Source organism: Cricetulus griseus, chromosome 6 (assembly GCF_003668045.3).
Source record: "Cricetulus griseus strain 17A/GY chromosome 6, alternate assembly CriGri-PICRH-1.0, whole genome shotgun sequence".
NCBI classification, from domain to species: Eukaryota; Metazoa; Chordata; class Mammalia; order Rodentia; family Cricetidae; genus Cricetulus; species Cricetulus griseus.
The window spans coordinates 24,200,296-24,218,455 of NC_048599.1; the positions used below are offsets into that span (position 1 = coordinate 24,200,296).

The 18,160-nt window shown below is 39.3% G+C and overlaps 1 protein-coding gene across 12 annotated transcripts in view; it reads left to right on the top strand.

The window, feature by feature from the left end:
- The window catches only part of Ncoa6 (nuclear receptor coactivator 6), an 84,269-nt gene that overhangs the window by 34,815 nt on the left and 31,294 nt on the right, over positions 1-18,160 (top strand). For 6 of the 12 annotated variants that reach the window (XM_035446740.1, XM_027421390.2, XM_027421392.2 and 3 more), the window contains 6 exons: positions 342-621; positions 3,084-3,239; positions 6,323-6,445; positions 13,173-13,301; positions 14,458-15,318; positions 17,332-17,478. In XM_035446740.1, the coding sequence (XP_035302631.1) occupies positions 387-621; positions 3,084-3,239; positions 6,323-6,445; positions 13,173-13,301; positions 14,458-15,318; positions 17,332-17,478 (1,651 nt within the window). In that variant the 5' untranslated portion in view covers positions 342-386. The remainder of the gene's footprint in view (positions 1-341; positions 622-3,083; positions 3,240-6,322; positions 6,446-13,172; positions 13,302-14,457; positions 15,319-17,331; positions 17,479-18,160) is intronic. The other 6 variants (XM_035446743.1, XM_035446742.1, XM_035446741.1 and 3 more) reach the window with 4 other exon arrangements.

Consider the following 18,160-nt stretch of genomic DNA (forward strand, 5'->3'; position numbering starts at 1 on the left):
AAAGTAGATATAGATGTTTTACAAAGGATTTTCTGGATACTGTTGTTGTGTTAGTTTGAGACAAGATCTTAACTCTGCAGCCTAGGGTGGGCTCAAACTTGTGATCTCTCTCCTGAAAATACAGGTATACACTGTCACAGTCCTCTTCTTTTATGTCCCTGTAGCCTTTATATATTCCTGTCAGTATCCTAGTCTTGCAAAAAAAAAAAAAAAGTAGCATATAGTACTATGAAAGGAAATTTTACTTAGTGAATAAATTACACCTTTCACATAAGTATGGGTGATATGTTAAATAATAATATGTTGAATATATAATACTCTGCACCCCCCCTTTTTTTAAGGTTTTCTTATTGTTCACTTTGCATATACTTCTGGAATAAAGCACCATGGTTTTGGATGACCTTCCAAACTTCGAAGACATCTATACTTCCCTGTGTTCATCAACAATGGAAGACTCGGAGGTGGATTTTGACTCTGGACTAGAAGATGATGACACAAAAAGTGATAGTATTTTGGAGGATTCCACAATTTTTGTAGCCTTCAAAGGAAATATAGATGATAAAGACTTCAAATGGAAACTGGATGCAATATTAAAGAATGTGCCCAACTTGTTACACATGGGTAATTGCTTTAATTTTTGTTTCCTTCTGGTTACTCTTTTTGAATGTTTCCCCTTTCATGGTTACTGTTACGCAAAGTAAATTGGAAGGCATGTCTCTTCACCATCATTTTTTATTTATTTTTTAGTTTGTGTTTTAGAAAGAAGGAAGATCTTATTGCTGAAGGCTGAGATTATAGTCTTTATTACATCATACCTATTTGCTTTGTATATGATGTATATGTAGAACATGGGTAAGTTTCCAGTGATCATCAGATTGGAAAGAAACTTCGTGTCTCTCTCCTGTGGAACCAGGATCCAAAGTTTTTCAGCAGAACGTCAATAGTTTTAAACCCTAGAGCTGGGTTTTAATGCTTTCTGTAAGTTCATTAGGTAGCTGCAGCTTTCTGGATCACTTAGCCTGTCTCTGGGCCCCAGTCCCTTACCTGTAAGAGACCGTTGGCTAAATGTTGTCTAACCATTTTTAAATTTTGTGAGTATATTAATCTAATTGCCCTTAGCAATTGATCTGTTGTGTTGTTGTTGTACATTAGAGCAAATGAATTCTGTGTTACTATTTAGTACCTAATGGTTTAAGAGCTGGAAGAGGCTTAAGTGACATGTAAAACTTTTTCATAGGTGTCTGGATTTTGAGAAAGCCTATTCCTGTATGGCCATTTTATTAATACTGAAAGATGTAATTGAATAAAGCATATAAACCATTTAGTTGATCTGAGTTAATAACAAAAGGAAAATTATTTAGTCTTGAGCTGCTGGATAGCTTTTATTTGCTTCCCTGCCTGCAAAATGTAATTATAAACAAAATTACTGCCTCAGTTAATTTTAATCTTTGATTTTAAAATACATATAGAAGAATTTGCTATCTTAACCGTTTTTATATATGGTTCAATGGTACTAAAATACAATTATAATATTTTATAACAATCATTAGCAGCCATTTCTATAACTCACATAAAATTAATATCTATACCTATCATATAACTCCCCATTCCTTCTCTACTCTAGCCTTTAATAAGCGCCATTCTACTTTCTATGATATTTTTAATTTTTAAAAATTAGATTTATTTATTTATGCACATGGGTATTTTGCCTGTATGTAAATGCCCCACACGCATGCAGTGCCCACAAAGTCCAGAAGAGGGCATCAGATCTGCTGGAACTAGAGCTATAGCTAGTTGTGAGTTGCTGTGTATGTTCTGGGAATTGAATCTCAATCCTCTGAAGAGCATCCAGTTCTCTAAGCCACTGAGCCATCTCTCCAGGCTTCTTTCCATGATTTTGACTATTACCTATGTCATATAATCAGAGTCAGGTAGTCCTTGTCTCTTTACAGCTGCTTTATTTCATTTAACATAGTTTTCTCAGTGTTTCTCTATGTGCACATGATGGGATTTACTTCCCATTTCAGGCTGAATGTTCCACAGAATTTATGGATGTACCCCATTTTGCTTACTAATGTTTATCTGTTGCTGGACACTTGGATTACTTCTATGGTTTAGCTGTTGTGAATAATGCTGCCATAAACATGGATATACTCTCGCATATCCTGCTTTCGATTCTGATACCTAGAATTAAAAATGCTATATCATACCTAAAATTAAAAGTGCTATATCATATAATTTTTTTTTTTAGAAAACTTCTTACCATATAGTTCTCTTAGCAAATTGTACCATTTGTGTACTCCCACCATTAGTGAACAGGGGTCCCCAGGTTTCCCATATCATTGTCAACATTTGCTGTATCCTTTTTTTTTTTTTTTTTTTCCAAAACAGGGTTTCTCTGTGTAGTCCTGGCTGACCTGCAGTTCTCTCTGTAGACCAGGCTGGCCTAGAACTCAGAGATCCACCTGCCTCTGCTGGGTCACCTGAATGCTGGGACTAAAGGCATGTGCCACCCACCCCCTGCCCAGAGCTATATATTATTTTTGTAATAGCCATCCTTATGTGATATGATATCTAACCACTCTGTAGTGGTTTTTGATATATAAAAAAAGTCCAGCATTTCTATTTTTTTCTTTTGTTGCTTGCCTCTTTGCTGCTGTATCCAAGAAATCACTGCCAAATTGAAGGTGGTGAAGGTTTGCTACATATTTTCTTCAAAGATTTTTTTTTAGGTCTATATTTAAATGTTTGTTCCATTTTCAGTTAATTTTTGTATATGATATTAGGTTAACTTCACTCTTTACTTAGCATGTGTAAACATGCTTTTTCCAGAAATTAGCTTTTGTGTATTCTTAAGAATATGTCCCAAAGTTTGTGTCATTTTCAGAATTGCAGAATGCCAGATGTTTTTCTGTTCTCCATGAAGCTTACCTATTGAATGTATGTTTTCCTCCCTCGGTTTCTTGTGCTTCAGTGGGATCTCAACTTTTACCTAAAGCAGGAGTTTTTGTTTTGCTTTTTAGTTGCACATCCTCTAGTTCCTACAAAATTGATAATGTTATTCTCTTTCCTTCATGACCAAGAATCCAGCAAACTAAAGGTACAGAAAGTGGAGCCCTGGAACAGCGTTCGCGTCACTTTCAACATCCCCCGGGAAGCAGCGGAGCGGTTACGGATCCTGGCTCAGAGCAACAACCAGCAGCTCCGGGATCTGGGGATTCTCTCCGTTCAGATTGAAGGTCCTTTACTTTGTCATGTGCCCTTCTGAACCAAAATACAGTAACAGTGATATCCAGCATAGTTTCTGATGCTGCTTTGTCTATTCCTCTGCTCTTATGTTTGAGACTCTCAAGCAGCTGTGCACCCTGTGCTTCAAGTTGCAGCACTTAGAATAAAGAAGCATTGAGGTATTGCTGCAGCCTGAAGCATCATTCCGTTGGCTCTTTTGCCTTCAGTCTCAGGCTTTGGTTTTACTTGTACTCTTAAAGAAACTGATTTGTCTTTTGAAGAATATCTAATTTTAATTGCTACCCTTTACTGAATAACTTTACAATTTCCTTTGTTTATGTGGCAGATTAGGGAGTCCTGAACAGTTCTTTTGTAAGTGTTATCACTGGAGTGACCCTCTTGAATGTAAAATATGCTCAACCTAATACATACATGATATCCAGCTTGCCCTTCTGTTGCTTGCTGCTGTTCATAGAATATAGGCCAAAATCTCTACCATGGCCTCAAGGCTTGCATGGTCTAATGTCTGTCTTCCTCATATAAACTTATGCTAGTTAATTCCACACTCTCTACCCCCAGAAGCCCTCTGCTTTACTGTCTCTCCAGTTTTCATTTGGTTTTTTGAACACACAGTTCTCCCTTCTGTCACAGTTCTTTTGCACTGTTGCCTTCTGTATATGGAGTACTGTCTCATTCCTGTTCTTCAAGTTAGTTTTTGCAGCCTTAAGTCTCTGGCTGACTTGGAGTCAGTTACTATGCTCTAACAAAAGTTCCTTTCTCCCAGATCATTTATCTCACACTTTCCTTAGGACAGGAATTTGGTTATGGTTATTGTTTATTCCTCTGTGTACTTTAAACTCTAGTAGGAAAGGGATCTTGTCTGGTTTTGTTCACTGTCGTATTTTTGAATTGCCTGGTATACATTAGTCTCTTTAATAAACATGTTGAATGAAAGCAAGGAAGGATATAATAACATTACTTTGTTTTAGCACCTGGTATATAATTATACTATTGTTAGGAACTCAAATGAGCCCATGATCTTAATTAAGAAGGACAACTCTATGATTGATGTGAATTATATCTGTAGTTGATGTAAACATCAACTGTGGGCAAGTATGCAAGAGTTTCTTCTTTTTATAAATAATTTTTATATATTTTGTGTGTGTGTGTTTGTGCATGTAGACGACCCATGGGAACCAGTTATCTTGCTCCACCATGTGGATCCTGGGAATCAAATTCAAGTCATCAGGCTTGAAAGCAAATGCCTTTACCCTTTGAGCCATCTCATTGGCCCTACCTTGTGTTTTAATACTTTCACTCAGACTTACCAATTAGGCTGGGCTAACTGGCCATCAAACCCCAGTGATGCTCCTGTCTCTGCCTCCCCTATGCCGAGATTATAAGTGTTGTCCAGGCTCTTTTTTATTTATTTATTTTTTTTTTAATGGGTGCTGGGAACTCAATTCAGGTCCTGAGCAATCACTTTACTAACTAAGCTACTGGCAGTGGAGAACTGCCAAAAAACAAGGAGTGATATTACTTGATGTCATTTCAAGAACTCTTCTGCTTAGGTTACTTAGTGAAGTAGCTTACACCTATAATCCCAGCACTCGGGAGACAGAGGCAGGCGGATCTCTGTGAGTTCAAGGCCAGCCTGGTCTCCAGAGCCAGGATAGACTCCAAAGCTACACAGAGAAACCCTGTCTCGGGGAAAAAAAAAAAAAAAAAGACAGCCTAGGCTACAGGGTAAGATCTTCTCTTTAAATAAATAAAAACACCTCCAACCCAAAAAAAGAAAAAAAAAATGCTTCTACTTAAAATGTCTTAATAGGTTTAATATATTAATAGTTCCTTTCCATTGGTGAGACTTCCAAAACCCCATATATATATTTTTTCACTCTTGATTCTTATAGGCTATAGCCTCTAATGGTGGTTCCTTTATTGGGAGGATGTTGTTCCCTAGGACCAGGCAGTCAGTCCCCTGATTAAACTCTACACAGAAAGCTCAGTGACAGGACAGGGGAAAGTATCTCCTTATTAGCTTCCTGCTTTATCTTCAGACTGGAAACCAAGATTCTGTGATATGAAAGGAGCGGGAAATATGGTCTTTCAACTCCCCAGTGACAAGCTAGCTGTATCTTCACCCCACAAAGGTGGCTGTGTCACTGTGGGTTAAGTGCAAGGAGCACTCTGAAAGTTGTCTCAGCAGCTGTCTTCATTAGGCCTAGTTAAGATTTAAGTTTCCTTAGAGTCTGTTTAATTGAAACAATCCTAGTGATGTTACCTACCAGGTGAAATGCAAATGAGATAGAATATTGAGCTGACTCAGCAGTTAAGAACACTTGCTGCTCTTGCAGAAGACCTAGGTTCAGTTCCCAGCACCCAACCATGTGAGCCAACCATAGTGGCTCAAAACCATCTATAACTCCAGTACCAGGGGATCCAACACCCTCTTTTGACTTCTTTGGGTACTGTATAAATGTGATACACATACATATATGTAGGCAAAAGACTCACAAATTTTTATTTTTTATTTTTTTGTTTTTTGAAACAGGGTTTCTCTATGTAGCCCTAGCTATCCTGGAACTCACTCTGTAGATTAGCCTGACCTCAAACTCAGAGATCTGCCTGCCCCTGTCTCTCAAGAGCTGGGATTAAAGGTGCACACCACCACCGCCCAGTTCACTCACACATAACACACACACACACACACACACACACCACACATACTACAGAAGATTTAATGATTGATACAACACATGGTTACCATGCAGAAGGCCCTGGATTCAATCCCCAGCATTGTCCATTATAAACCTATTCACATGCTAGTCTTACCTTATGTCACAAAGGTTAGTTAGAAGAGATTTCTCTATTTGTCATTACATGACCTCTCTACCACAAATCATTTTGTTGTTTGGTGTTTTGTTTTAAGTAGGATCTTGTCTAGCCATAGGCTCCAGCATGCTATGTAGGAGCACAGCCTTGAGCTTCCCATCTTCCCTGCACCTCTGGGGTGCTGGGTTAGGGTTAGGGTTAGGGTTATTATCAGTATTTTACTTTTATTTCCATTTTATAACTCTACTGTAATTTTCAGGGGAAGGTGCTATCAACCTGGCTTTGGGCCAGAACCGAAGCCAAGATGTGAGAATGAATGGACCCATGGCATCTGGAAATTCTGTTAGGATGGAGGCAGGATTTCCCATGGCAAGTGGTCCAGGTGAGGCTTCCTACTCACTTGTGTGTGACATTTTACCAGTTTTGGACTTGACCTCCCTCCCTCCCTCCCTTCCTTTCTCTCTTTCTGTTTTTTGTTTCTTGAGACACGGTTTCTCTGTAGCTCTGGCCACAGGTCTCTCTGTAGTCCTAGAACTCACTCTGTAGACCAGCCCTCGCTGTTTTGTGCATCTGTCAAAATCTGTGCTGTTGGACTGATGTGAAGTGTCATATAATTAATGGAAATGTCTAACCTGGTGACTTATATATAGACCTGGTCCCCTGTACAGCTCTGAGCAAGTGTTAAAGCGACTTGATTTTAAGTCATAGGTGGTGGGGTGGTGGCGGTGGCATATAGTGGGAAATTACCAATATGGAGCCAAGTGGAAATATAAGGGTATTTAATAGGGAAAAGCCTTACTTATAGAGCGTCCTAGCCAGCTGGCGTGGCAGCAGTCTGTACGCAAGCCCAAAAGAGAAACCGAAAGAGACACAGTCCCCTTTAAGTCTCGCTGTACGTCATCCTGGCCATGCCCTCGCAAGCATGGTCAGGCACATCTGTGGCCAGCCCCTAAGTAGGCGTGGCTACAGCTTCCCCTCCAATGGCACACACCTTTAATCCTAGCACTCAGGAGGCAGAAGCAGGCAGAACTCTGAGTTTGAAGTCAGCCTGGTCTACAGAGCAAGTTCCAGGACAACTACACAGAGAAACCCTGGCTTGAAAAAAATTTTTAAAGAAGTCATAGGTGGTACGATTGCCACTGCCTGAAGAGTGAAGGGTGGGAAGAGCCCAATCGCTGTGTATGTCACTAGAGTAGGCAATGAGTGGACCTGACACGAAGAAAGTCAGGGAATCTGAGTTCTGATCTCAACTCCTGTCCACAGGCACTTTTTTCTGGTCTTAGGGGACCATAAACATCTTTAATTATATCCTGGAAACAATGTTAGAGATCCCATCAAGTCTTGAATTGTCAAGATACTTGTTAAGCTGAGGCCAGCACAATGATTCCAACATCTAGTATCTATCTGGCTAGTGGTACAGTGCTGTAAGTTCATTACCACATAGAAGACCTTGAAGCTAATGAAATCAGGTTAAATTGGAAGATACTGATTGTGATCATTTACAACACAAAGTACAGGACTAATTAATTAGTGATGATCTGTAGTCACCATGACATTTTAACCTATAGGTATTTCTTTATACCAATTAAAAGATTCCTTTTTTTACTCTGAAACAATATTAAGTAACTTTAGAATTATGTGTCTAGAATGTCTTAATTTATCAATTTATCTTGGTAATACTTTCTTCTCTTAGCATTGACAATAGAAAGCAACTAAACATAAATTTGTAGCCCTTTTTTTTTTCATGCCCTTAGAGAATCCCAAGATTCTTGAGTATACTGTAGTAATCATTTAGTCAAAACTTTCATTTTTGGTTGTTGGTATTTGGGATGAATGATTCCTTGTTGTGAATAGCTGTCTTGGACATTGGAGTGTATTTAGTACCATCCTGGGCTTTTACCCACCAGATGCTATTAGCACCCTTGTGCATCTCCTTCTATTGTGCCAACTAAAGATATCTCTGGATAACTCAAAATCCCCTGGATATTACCTGCAGTAAGGACCACAGATCTAGTTCAAATTCCCACATAGTACCAGAAATGCATGTCAACATGTTACTGCTGAGCATATAGTCAGTGTATACTGGAAAATTTCCAGAAATAAGAACCCCATTGTGGGCCAAGAAGATTTGTTCTTCATATCACAAGAGTGTTCTTGTTTTGTTGTTGTTTGTTTTGTTTTTAGTCAGATTGTCACTGTATAGCCCTCACTAACCTGGAACTTACTATGTAGATCAGGCTAGCCTTGAACTTGCAGCTATCCTTCTGCCTTTGTCTTCTGATTGTTGGGGTTTCAAGTGTGTATCACCATACCTGTTTCCTGAGAGTGTTCTTCCTAATTGTCCTCTTTGAAAATGGGGTGGGATTCTACAGAAGTAGATCTAATTTTAACAGGTAACTCTTTTTCTGGTTGTGTTCTCTAATTAGAAAATTCCTAAAAGTTCTACATAAGATATAATATGTAATGCATAGCTGAGATTTTAAGCAAGCAAAAGAACTTTGCAGAGAAAACAATCCGTTAAAAATGAAAATTTAAATAGTGATGACCAGCTGGTGTGGAAGCATAAGACTTTGTGATCTCAGCAGTCAGGACCATGTCAAGACCAGTCTGACCTTCATGTTAAGACCATGTCTTTGAAGTGGGGGAGGAGGAAGGGGCAAAACATAAAAACAATCACGGAGAATCTGAAGAGCCAAGTGATTTGGGTGGCAGGAAGGCTACATGAAGAATGAAGTTAGAATTCAAAATCCTTCATGAAGCCAGATTTTCTAGGCTAAAAATGTTAGTTACCTTTGACACAGTCAGATACCTGGGTGTTTGCCTTTCTTGACATTGGCTCTGCTTGGAGGCTGGTTGTTCAGGGAATATCTTCTTTAACCATTTGCCTGTTGGACATATGTTAATAAAATGACCTGAACAGCTAACCTGTCATTAACATTAAGTGGTTCTAGACTGGTGAAGCCACTGATGCTCTGGAGGAACACATTCTCCACTGGGCCATTATGGACTTCAGTTAAAACTCACTGTAACAAACAAGTTTGGGCTAAGTTAATGAATTTTAGGGTTAAACTTCCAGTTTTTGGAATTTTAGGTAATAGTGACAGCATGTTTAAAATTATGAAAACCATAAGAAAAATATATTAACAGGCCAGGTGGTGATGGCACACACCTTTAATCTCAGCTCTTGGTAGGCAGAGGCAGGCAGATCTCTGTGAGTTCAAGGCCAGCCTGGTCTACAAAGCAAGTTTCAGGACAGCCAGGACTGTTACACAGAGAGACCCTGTCTCAAATATGTTTGAAGGGGGAACAGAACTTGTAAAAAATTTAATGGCAACAAATGAATGATTTAGTCAGAAAATTAAGAAATAGTTGTACTTGAAGGAGAATTTGAAGAAATCACCCAGAATACAGAAAAGAGAAATAGTGGAAATATGAAAGTAGTCACGAGACTTGAAGGATAAAACAAGAAAAAATTTTAAAAGAGCTCCAGAAGATGAAGAAACTGAGGAACAAGCATTAAAGAATACCTGAAAATTTTCCAGAATAGTTTTCAAAATGACACAATTCTTCCATATCAGAATATCAGAAATACCGAGCATCACAGATAAATGTACATCTAAACTGTACTGTAAACATACAGAACGTGGAAAACAGAATGTTAAAGGCACCTCATACACACCCCAGAAGAGCCATTGCTTACAAAGGAAAGACTATCAGATTCACAGCTGATTTCTCAGCTGGAACATTGAAAGCCAGAGTCTTAGAATAGTATTTCCAAATGCTAAGGAAATCATTGGGAACCTAGAACTCTAAATCTAGTTGCACTATCAAGAGAAGTAGAACAAAATAAATTTTCAGAAACTTAAGAGCATTACCAGCTGTGCTTCTAGCAGACCCGCCGCCATGGGCTGATAGAGGGCAGAAGAAACTTTGTGCCTCATACTTGCATACTGTGAACTTTGCTGAGCAGTACGGCTATATTGAGGGCATCTGAAAGGTCATTGATGACCTTGTCCATGGCACTCCTCTTGTGAAGGTTGTCCTTTGTGATTCCTATCCATTTAAGAAGCTTCGCTGCAGAGGTAATCCACACCAGACATCTGTGTACTGTGACAAGAAGGTCCAGCTCAATATTGGCAATGTTTTACCAGTGGGCACCAGGCCTGTGGGTACTATTACATGTTTTCTGGAGAAGAAGCCTGGGGACAAGGACAAGCTAGTGCTGGCCTCTGGGAACTATGTAACATTCATTTCCCACAACCCAGTTACCAAGACCCATGTGAATTTGCCTTCAGGATCCAAGAAGGTCATTTTCCAGACCAACAAAGCTGTTGTTGGCATGGCTTTCTTTCTTTCTTCCTTTCTCTTCCTTCTTTCCTTTCTTTCTTTCTTTCTTTCTTTCTTTCTTTCTTTCTTTCTTTCTTCTTTCTTTCTTTTCTTCTCGAAACAGGGTTTCTCTGTTGCTCTGTAGACCAGGCTGGCCTCAAACTCAGAGATCCACCTGCTTCTGCCTCCCAAGTGCTGGGACTAAAGGCCTGTGCCACCACCACCCGGCCAAGTTACAAACCTATCTTAAAGGCAGACTGTGCATACCACAAGTAAAAGGCAAAGAACTGGTGGTCATGTATATGGGATATGGCCATAGTCTTTTGGAGCATTCCTTTGAAGGGTGTAACTACCAGCACATTGGCAAACCCTCCACTATCTGAAGAGGTGCCCCTGCTGGGTGCAAAGTGGATCTTATTGCTGCCTTCTAGACTGGGTGGCTGCATGGAACCAAAACTGTGCAGGAGAAAGTTTGTTTGGCTCATAAGCCAAATAAAGTTTATTCTTTGGGGTGGGGGGGAAGGAACATTTACCATTAACACATCTTTGCTAATTGACCTGCTCAAGGATGAACTTCAGGAAGAAGGGAGGTCTAAGAAGGAATAGTGAGCTGATGTTTGATAAAGACAGGTAGTTGGTTGTAAGACCAACTTAGTCGAACTCCAGATCCACCGGCCTCTGACTCCTTCAGCAAATCCTTCCGGCCTGCGCCACCAGAGCCGGCGTAAGGCCGACTTAGTAATGACAAGCATATAGTTGTTACATTCTAGGTCAGGTTTGCTGATTAATACTTTAAAGATAGTAGTAAAATAATAGAATGTACAACTTGAAGCAAGTAATAGAATGGTAAAAAGGAAAGGTATGATGAAAAAATCCAATAAAATGTAGGGAAAATAAAACAGTATAGCATAGGGAGAAAATATTATAAATAGAAGTCATAGAATGAATGATAAATCAGAATATACCAGTAACTGACAGTAAAGGTAAATGGATTGAGAACACTATTAATATGGAAGTGATTACTTAGAATAATAGTCTCAGATTTAGCTCTGTACTGTTTGGAGAACTGTAGAAAATATGAGAATGCATAAAATATGAGAATACAATATAATATTAAGCCAGGTAAATATTAGCAGGAAAAAGTATTTTTTTTAATTAGACAAGACAGATGCTAAGATGAAAAGGATAAACACGTGCATGGGGTACATACCTTTAATCGTAGCACTGGGGAGGCTGAGGCAGGCAATGAGTCTCAATGAGTTTGAAGTTAGCCTGGTCTATAAAGCAAGTTCCAGGACAGCAAGGGATGGATAGTGAGACCCTGTCTCAAAAAGTAAAGGATATAATCTTGGCATAGTAGTACTTGCCTGTAATTCTACCTACTTAGGAGGACTTTAAGTTCAAGGCCTGAGGAGACTACATTCCAGATTGGAGGCCTATTAGAGTAATTTATATTCTGTCCCAGAATGTAAAAAGTCACACATGTAGCTTGGTGCTCAAGTGCTTATCTAGCATATGCAAAGACTTCATTTCTATCCCTAATACCACAAATAATAACAATAAAAGATAAAAATCATAAATGAAAAAGACCATATAACAGAAAAAAATTCATCAAAAATAGCTAAATTTTTACACACCTAATAACCTAGCCTCTGAATATATAAAAATAATACTGAAATGTCAAGTCTTGGAGATTTTAACATCTGTTAGTAATTGATGAATCAAACTTATAAAAATGAAGAAAGCTTGAATGACATGATGAAAAATTTTATATAATGAACCAGGCCTGGTGGCATATACCTTTAATTTCAGTGCTTAGGAAGCAGCTGGATCTCTGTGAATTCAAGGCCATTCAGTCATGGCAACATTATCTCCAAAAAAAACTTCATATGAATGAATATGTATAGAAAATATGTAAACCTAATTCCAGAGTTTTTAATCTTTTCAAGCATAAGTGGATTTATATGAGATGATTATAAATGTTTTCAAAAGCAAGTTTTAGTAAATACCATGGAACAGTACCCTATCTAGCCATAGTGTACTTAAGTGGTTGGCAAAATAAATAGCACATAACCAAAACACCCATATCTTTAAAAATTTAGAAATACATTCTAAATGGCTTATGATTTTAAAGGGTAATTAGATGGAAATTGAAAAGTGCTTGGAAATTTAGAGTAAGGATATTATGTATCAATCAAATTTTGAGAAATATGTCCATTATAGAAGTTGGAAGGAAAGCTCTCGGGTATCAGTGGTGAACATCAATACAAAATTAATGAGCTAAGAATTTGACTTAAGAATTGAGAAAAAGGGCACTCAGAAGGCAAGCAGGTGGATCTCTATGAGTGTGAGGCCAACCTGGTGTATGTAGCAGTTGGGCCAGCCAAGGCTATATAATGAGACCCTATCTCAACCATCTGTAACTCTAGTTCCAGGAGATCCAACTCCTCTTCTGGTCTCCACAAACAACAGGCTTGTGTGTAGTGCACACATATGTATATGCAGGCAAAACATTCATAGACATAAAGTTTTTAAATCTAAAAAGTTATTAAAAGAAATTTTTGTATCTTTTAGAATTTCTAAAATATATCATTAAAAATAAAAATTGTAAGCTGAGTGTGGTGACTCACCTATAATCTCAGCCCTTCCAGAAGCAATTACCATGAGGTGCCGACCAGTCTGGTCATTAGAGTTAAGATCTCATCTCAGAAACAAGCACCACCCATACACACACACAAATGTGCCAACTTCAGTATGTTATTCTAGTACTTTTTTTCTTCTAGGACTAATAAGGATGGCGAGCCCTGCCACTGTTATGATGCCCCAGGGTGGGAACATGTCATCTTCCATGATGGCCCCAGGCCCCAGTCCAGAACTGCAGCCCAGGACTCCTCGCCCTGCTTCTCACTCAGGTAGTCACACTGCAGTCAGAGAGGCTGGAGCTTCTTACAGATATCATTGGGATTTAATCACTGATGCTGAATTTCTAATTGCTTAGTTCTATTTTTTACCTTCTTTACAAAATCTACTATGAATTTTCACAGCTAAATGTCAACATTTCTTCTCAGAATTTCTTACTTTCTTATCAGCTATGCCCCAATATTCCCAAGAAGTATGCTGTTTTAGGGTTTCTGTTGCTCTGAAGAGACACCATGACCACAGCAACTCCTATAAAGGAAGACATTTAATTGGGGCTTGCTTACAGGTTCAGGGGTTTAGTCCATTATCATCATGGCAGGTAGACATAGTGCTAGAGAAGTAGCTGAGAGTTCTCCATCTGAATCAGCAGGCAGCAGGAAGAGAGAGTGACACAGGGCCTGGCTTGAGCACTTGAAACCTCAAAGCCCACCCCTAGTGACACCCTTCCTCCAACAAGGCCACACCTCCTAATTGTGCCCCTCTGTTTGAGCCTTGGGGGCCATTCATTCAGACTGCCACATATCCTTGGCATGCTTAGTTTTATGAGATACATCATAACAGAACTTTGAAGCCATATGAATTTGGTAAATGTTTCATAAATTAACATGTTGGAAGCACTAAGCTTCCTACAGTAAAAAGGAAACTTGTAGGGACTGGAGAGATGCTCAGCGGTTAAGAGCAGTGGCTGCTCTTCCAGAGGACCTGAGTTAAATTCCCAGGAACCACATGGTGGCTCCCAACCATCCGTTATGAGATCTTGTGCCCTCTTCTGGCCTGTAGGTTTACTTGCAGGCAGAACACTGTATACATACATAAAGAACGGAAGGAAGGAAAGAAAAACTTGTCTGAAATCATTAGGTCTAGCATTTCACAAATATAGTTGACTATTTTATTTTGTTTTCCTTTAACAGTAATTGCCCAGAATACAATTTTGAAAATGTTGTCTACATTTTATGTTTGATGTGCCTCACCATCCCAATGAACCATAAGCTGTCTTTAAGGCAGGATCCATCTTTATATCTGTTGGTATTCTGTTTGTTCTTAGAAGATACTCAAGCACATGGTAATATCAGTGCTACCAGCAGATCCAAGCCAGTGTGCTATGATGTGAGTTGCAAAGGTTAATTGCTGTTGACTATCTTTAAACAGATGCAATGGATCCCCTTCTCTCTGGACTCCATATTCAACAACAGAGTCATCCCTCAGGATCCTTACCTCCAGCACATCACCCAATGCAGCCTGTTCCTGGGAACAGACAAATGAACCCAGCTAATTTTCCCCAGCTGCAGCAGCAGCAGCAGCAGCAACAGCAGCAGCAGCAGCAGCAGCAACAACAGTTGCAGACAAGACCTCCACAGCAACATCAGCAGCAACAGCCACAGGGGATTCGTCCACAGTTTACTGCTCCAACTCAGGTGCCTGTTCCTCCAGGCTGGAACCAGCTGCCTTCTGGAGCCCTACAGCCTCCACCAGCCCAGGGCTCTCTGGGCACAATGACTGCAAATCAAGGGTGGAAGAAGGCTCCTTTGCCTAGCCCAATGCAACAACAACTTCAGGCAAGACCTTCCTTAGCCACGGTACAGACACCTTCTCACCCTCCCCCTCCTTATCCCTTTGGCAGCCAGCAAGCCTCACAAGCCCATACAAACTTTCCTCAAATGAGCAACCCAGGCCAGTTCACAGCTCCTCAGATGAAGAGCTTGCAGGGAGGACCCTCCAGGGTCCCAACCCCCCTGCAACAACCCCACCTCACCAACAAGTCTCCTGCCTCCTCACCCTCCTCCTTCCAGCAGGGATCCCCTGCATCCTCCCCAACGGTTAACCAAACTCAACAGCAGATGGGACCAAGGCCACCTCAAAATAACCCAATTCCCCAGGGATTTCAGCAGCCTGTCAGCTCTCCAGGTCGGAATCCTATGGTTCAACAGGGAAATGTGCCACCTAACTTCATGGTGATGCAGCAGCAGCCACCAAACCAGGGGCCACAGAGTTTACACCCAGGCCTAGGAGGTGAGGAACACTGAAGTTACTTGTGTTGGTAAATTTAGTGAAGCTAGATTTGAATAGAATGTCAGGTTTTAGTGTTAATGGTGGGACTGAAATAAGGATGTAATCGTTTGGTTTTGTAATATGGTGATGACACTTGATATAAAACTTAGTTAACTTAATGTATTTTTATCTAGATTACTATGTAACATCTTACTGGTTAAATATAAGCTAGCTCTCTGGATAAACATGCAGGTAAAATTCAAAATAGAGATGTTCATTTTGTTTCAAACTATTTTTGCTTAATCATGTACTAGTAAATTAAAATGTCCAGACCAAAACATGTATTTTATTAATAATTTAAACTTCTCATTTGTTGAAGGATTAAGATTTTTATACAGTTGAGCAAAAATGAAAAGATAAGTACAGGGTTTTATGGGGAAAATGCCCTTCTACTTACCAATTTTGATAATCCTAGTTACTAAAATCTAAGCATGGTATTTGTTAAGTTTGATTAAAGTATTAAAGGGGACTAAGTTCAAAAATCATTACTTTTATAGTTTTATAATGCCAATGCCTGCTCCTTAGAGAGGGAATTCCACTAGTTATACCTAAAGGAGATTTATTTATTTATTTTGTAAGGTGCCTCTTGTATGAAGAAAAAGCAATGGAGCTTAATGTGTGAGAGGTAAAACGATTACAGTAAAACTTATCCATCTCCATGTTTATTATTTATTCTTATTAATCATTGACCTAGTGCACATGACTGTGCTTGGAGCTTTTCAGTAAGGCATAGAGAGTGTCAGTAAAACTCACCTGATAAGACTATCCCCCCAAAAAGACACCCATTGCCTACCCAGAAAAAAACCCTTGCATCTTCAATGCAACATAGCAAAGGCATGCTCCCATGGTTTCTGGTAAAGTTAAGTTGCCCATCAGTCCTTTCACTCTCTTATAATTGATTTTGTTGAAATACAGGCTCTAATATTTCAATTCTAAGACATTTTTAGAAAATGTAAGAATGTTTCTGCTCCAAACTTCACTATTCCGGGCATCTAGCCCTAGATCAGTAGAATCTGGGTAGTCCCTTCTGCAGATATGATTACTGACTTAATTACAACGAAAGCATATAAATGGGGACTTGTTGCTGTAATGAAAGGACAAATGCATATTTGTCTACAAAGAGTTTTTCAGGGTATTGAAAATCTGGCCCTAATGAACAAATTTGAGAGAGCTTTAGGTATTGTTGCTTTTATAGAGCCTAGGTGGTCTCACCACATCAAGACCTGCGGTATGCACATGAGTGGATCTGAGATTCTCTTTACTGCAAACTTGTTTTCTGAAATTAGGCCTTCCAAAAGGTTGTAAACTTGAGTAGGATTACATTAGAGCATGATTTTTGGTACCATAGCTATCAGAATCACAGCAAATCTTACAAGAGAAAGGCATAAGTTTAATGCAGCCTCACTTTGAAGCTCCTGTGAACTCTTGTCTCTTCCAAAGAGATAAGCACAACGCTGGTGGGGGAGGGAGATTTTTCTGCAACGATTGTCATTCATTTTCCTCAAAGGGGGGAAAATACATCACCCATCTATCCTTAATTGGGACCCAACTCTTTCTTTATACTATTTCATACCAATTTGTTTGAACATGAGAGAATTTAGCATAATCTTTTGGTGCCTGTGTTGCAATATATAAATACTGGGAGTCATTGTTATTACAGAGAAAAGTGAGCCCTCAAACCTTACTATGGTATGGCCTCAGATCACATGTAGGGAGCAAATTGCCATCTTTTCCTTGGCATGTTCTGAGTGGAAATTTTTTAGTATTTCTTTTTCATTTTGACAATGCTCATGTAAGGGATTGTATTGATTTTTTTAACCATCTTTCCCAACCTTATTATTAAAGATCCTACCAGTGTGACAGAGAGAGCTAAGCCAGTGGAAACTTCATGCAGCTCATCCTTCCTTATTCATTCCATCTCAGCAGGAGTATAAATTTGCTAGGTAACTGCCTCACTCATTGTTTTCTATTAAGGAATGCCTAAACGCCTCCCACCTGGCTTCTCAGCAGGACAGGCCAATCCGAACTTTATGCAAGGTCAGGTGCCTTCCACCACAGCAACCACCCCTGGGAATTCAGGAGCCCTTCAACTGCAAGCAAATCAAAATGTCCAGCATGGAGGTTTGTTTATTTTGATTTAATTAGCCACATTTATTGAGCATTGATTATGTGGTAAATACTTTGATAGACAATAGAGGTATACAGATGAACAAATCCTTTAATTTCCTCACACGTAGATAATCTTTGGGAAATAACAGAAAATAAGTTTTGTTTTGTTTAGTTTTTTTCAAGAACCAGGAAACACCTTAGGAGAAAAAAAATGAAACTTCAGTTAGAGCAGGAGTCATACACATGCATGAACACGCGCTCACACACACATACTTCCTCTTCTTTCTATAAAGGGCTAAATAGTAAATAGCTTAGGTCATTTAGTCTGTATTGCAGTTATTCAACTCTACTTAGTGAGGACAACAGTGTTCCAAATCCTTGCCTGTTTTCAAACCAATCGTAGGCCTGATTTGCTGACCCTTAGATTAGAACTTGCTCAGGAAAAAGGCATTTCTGGGAAAGGAAGCCATAAATTCACAGTTATATGGGTTTATGGCATGTTTGAACATCTGCAACTTTTAAAATCTCTGGATAGTACATATCAGCTTCATTCATGCTGAGTATCTAAATTCTGGTATGCAATGTGGCACTTTTCCAATTCAGTCAGTACCAATAGTATAGTATATATAAGAAAGTTTGGACAGGAAATAACATACAGTGGATTAGCTAACAAGTACTCCTTGAAGCAGTTTTG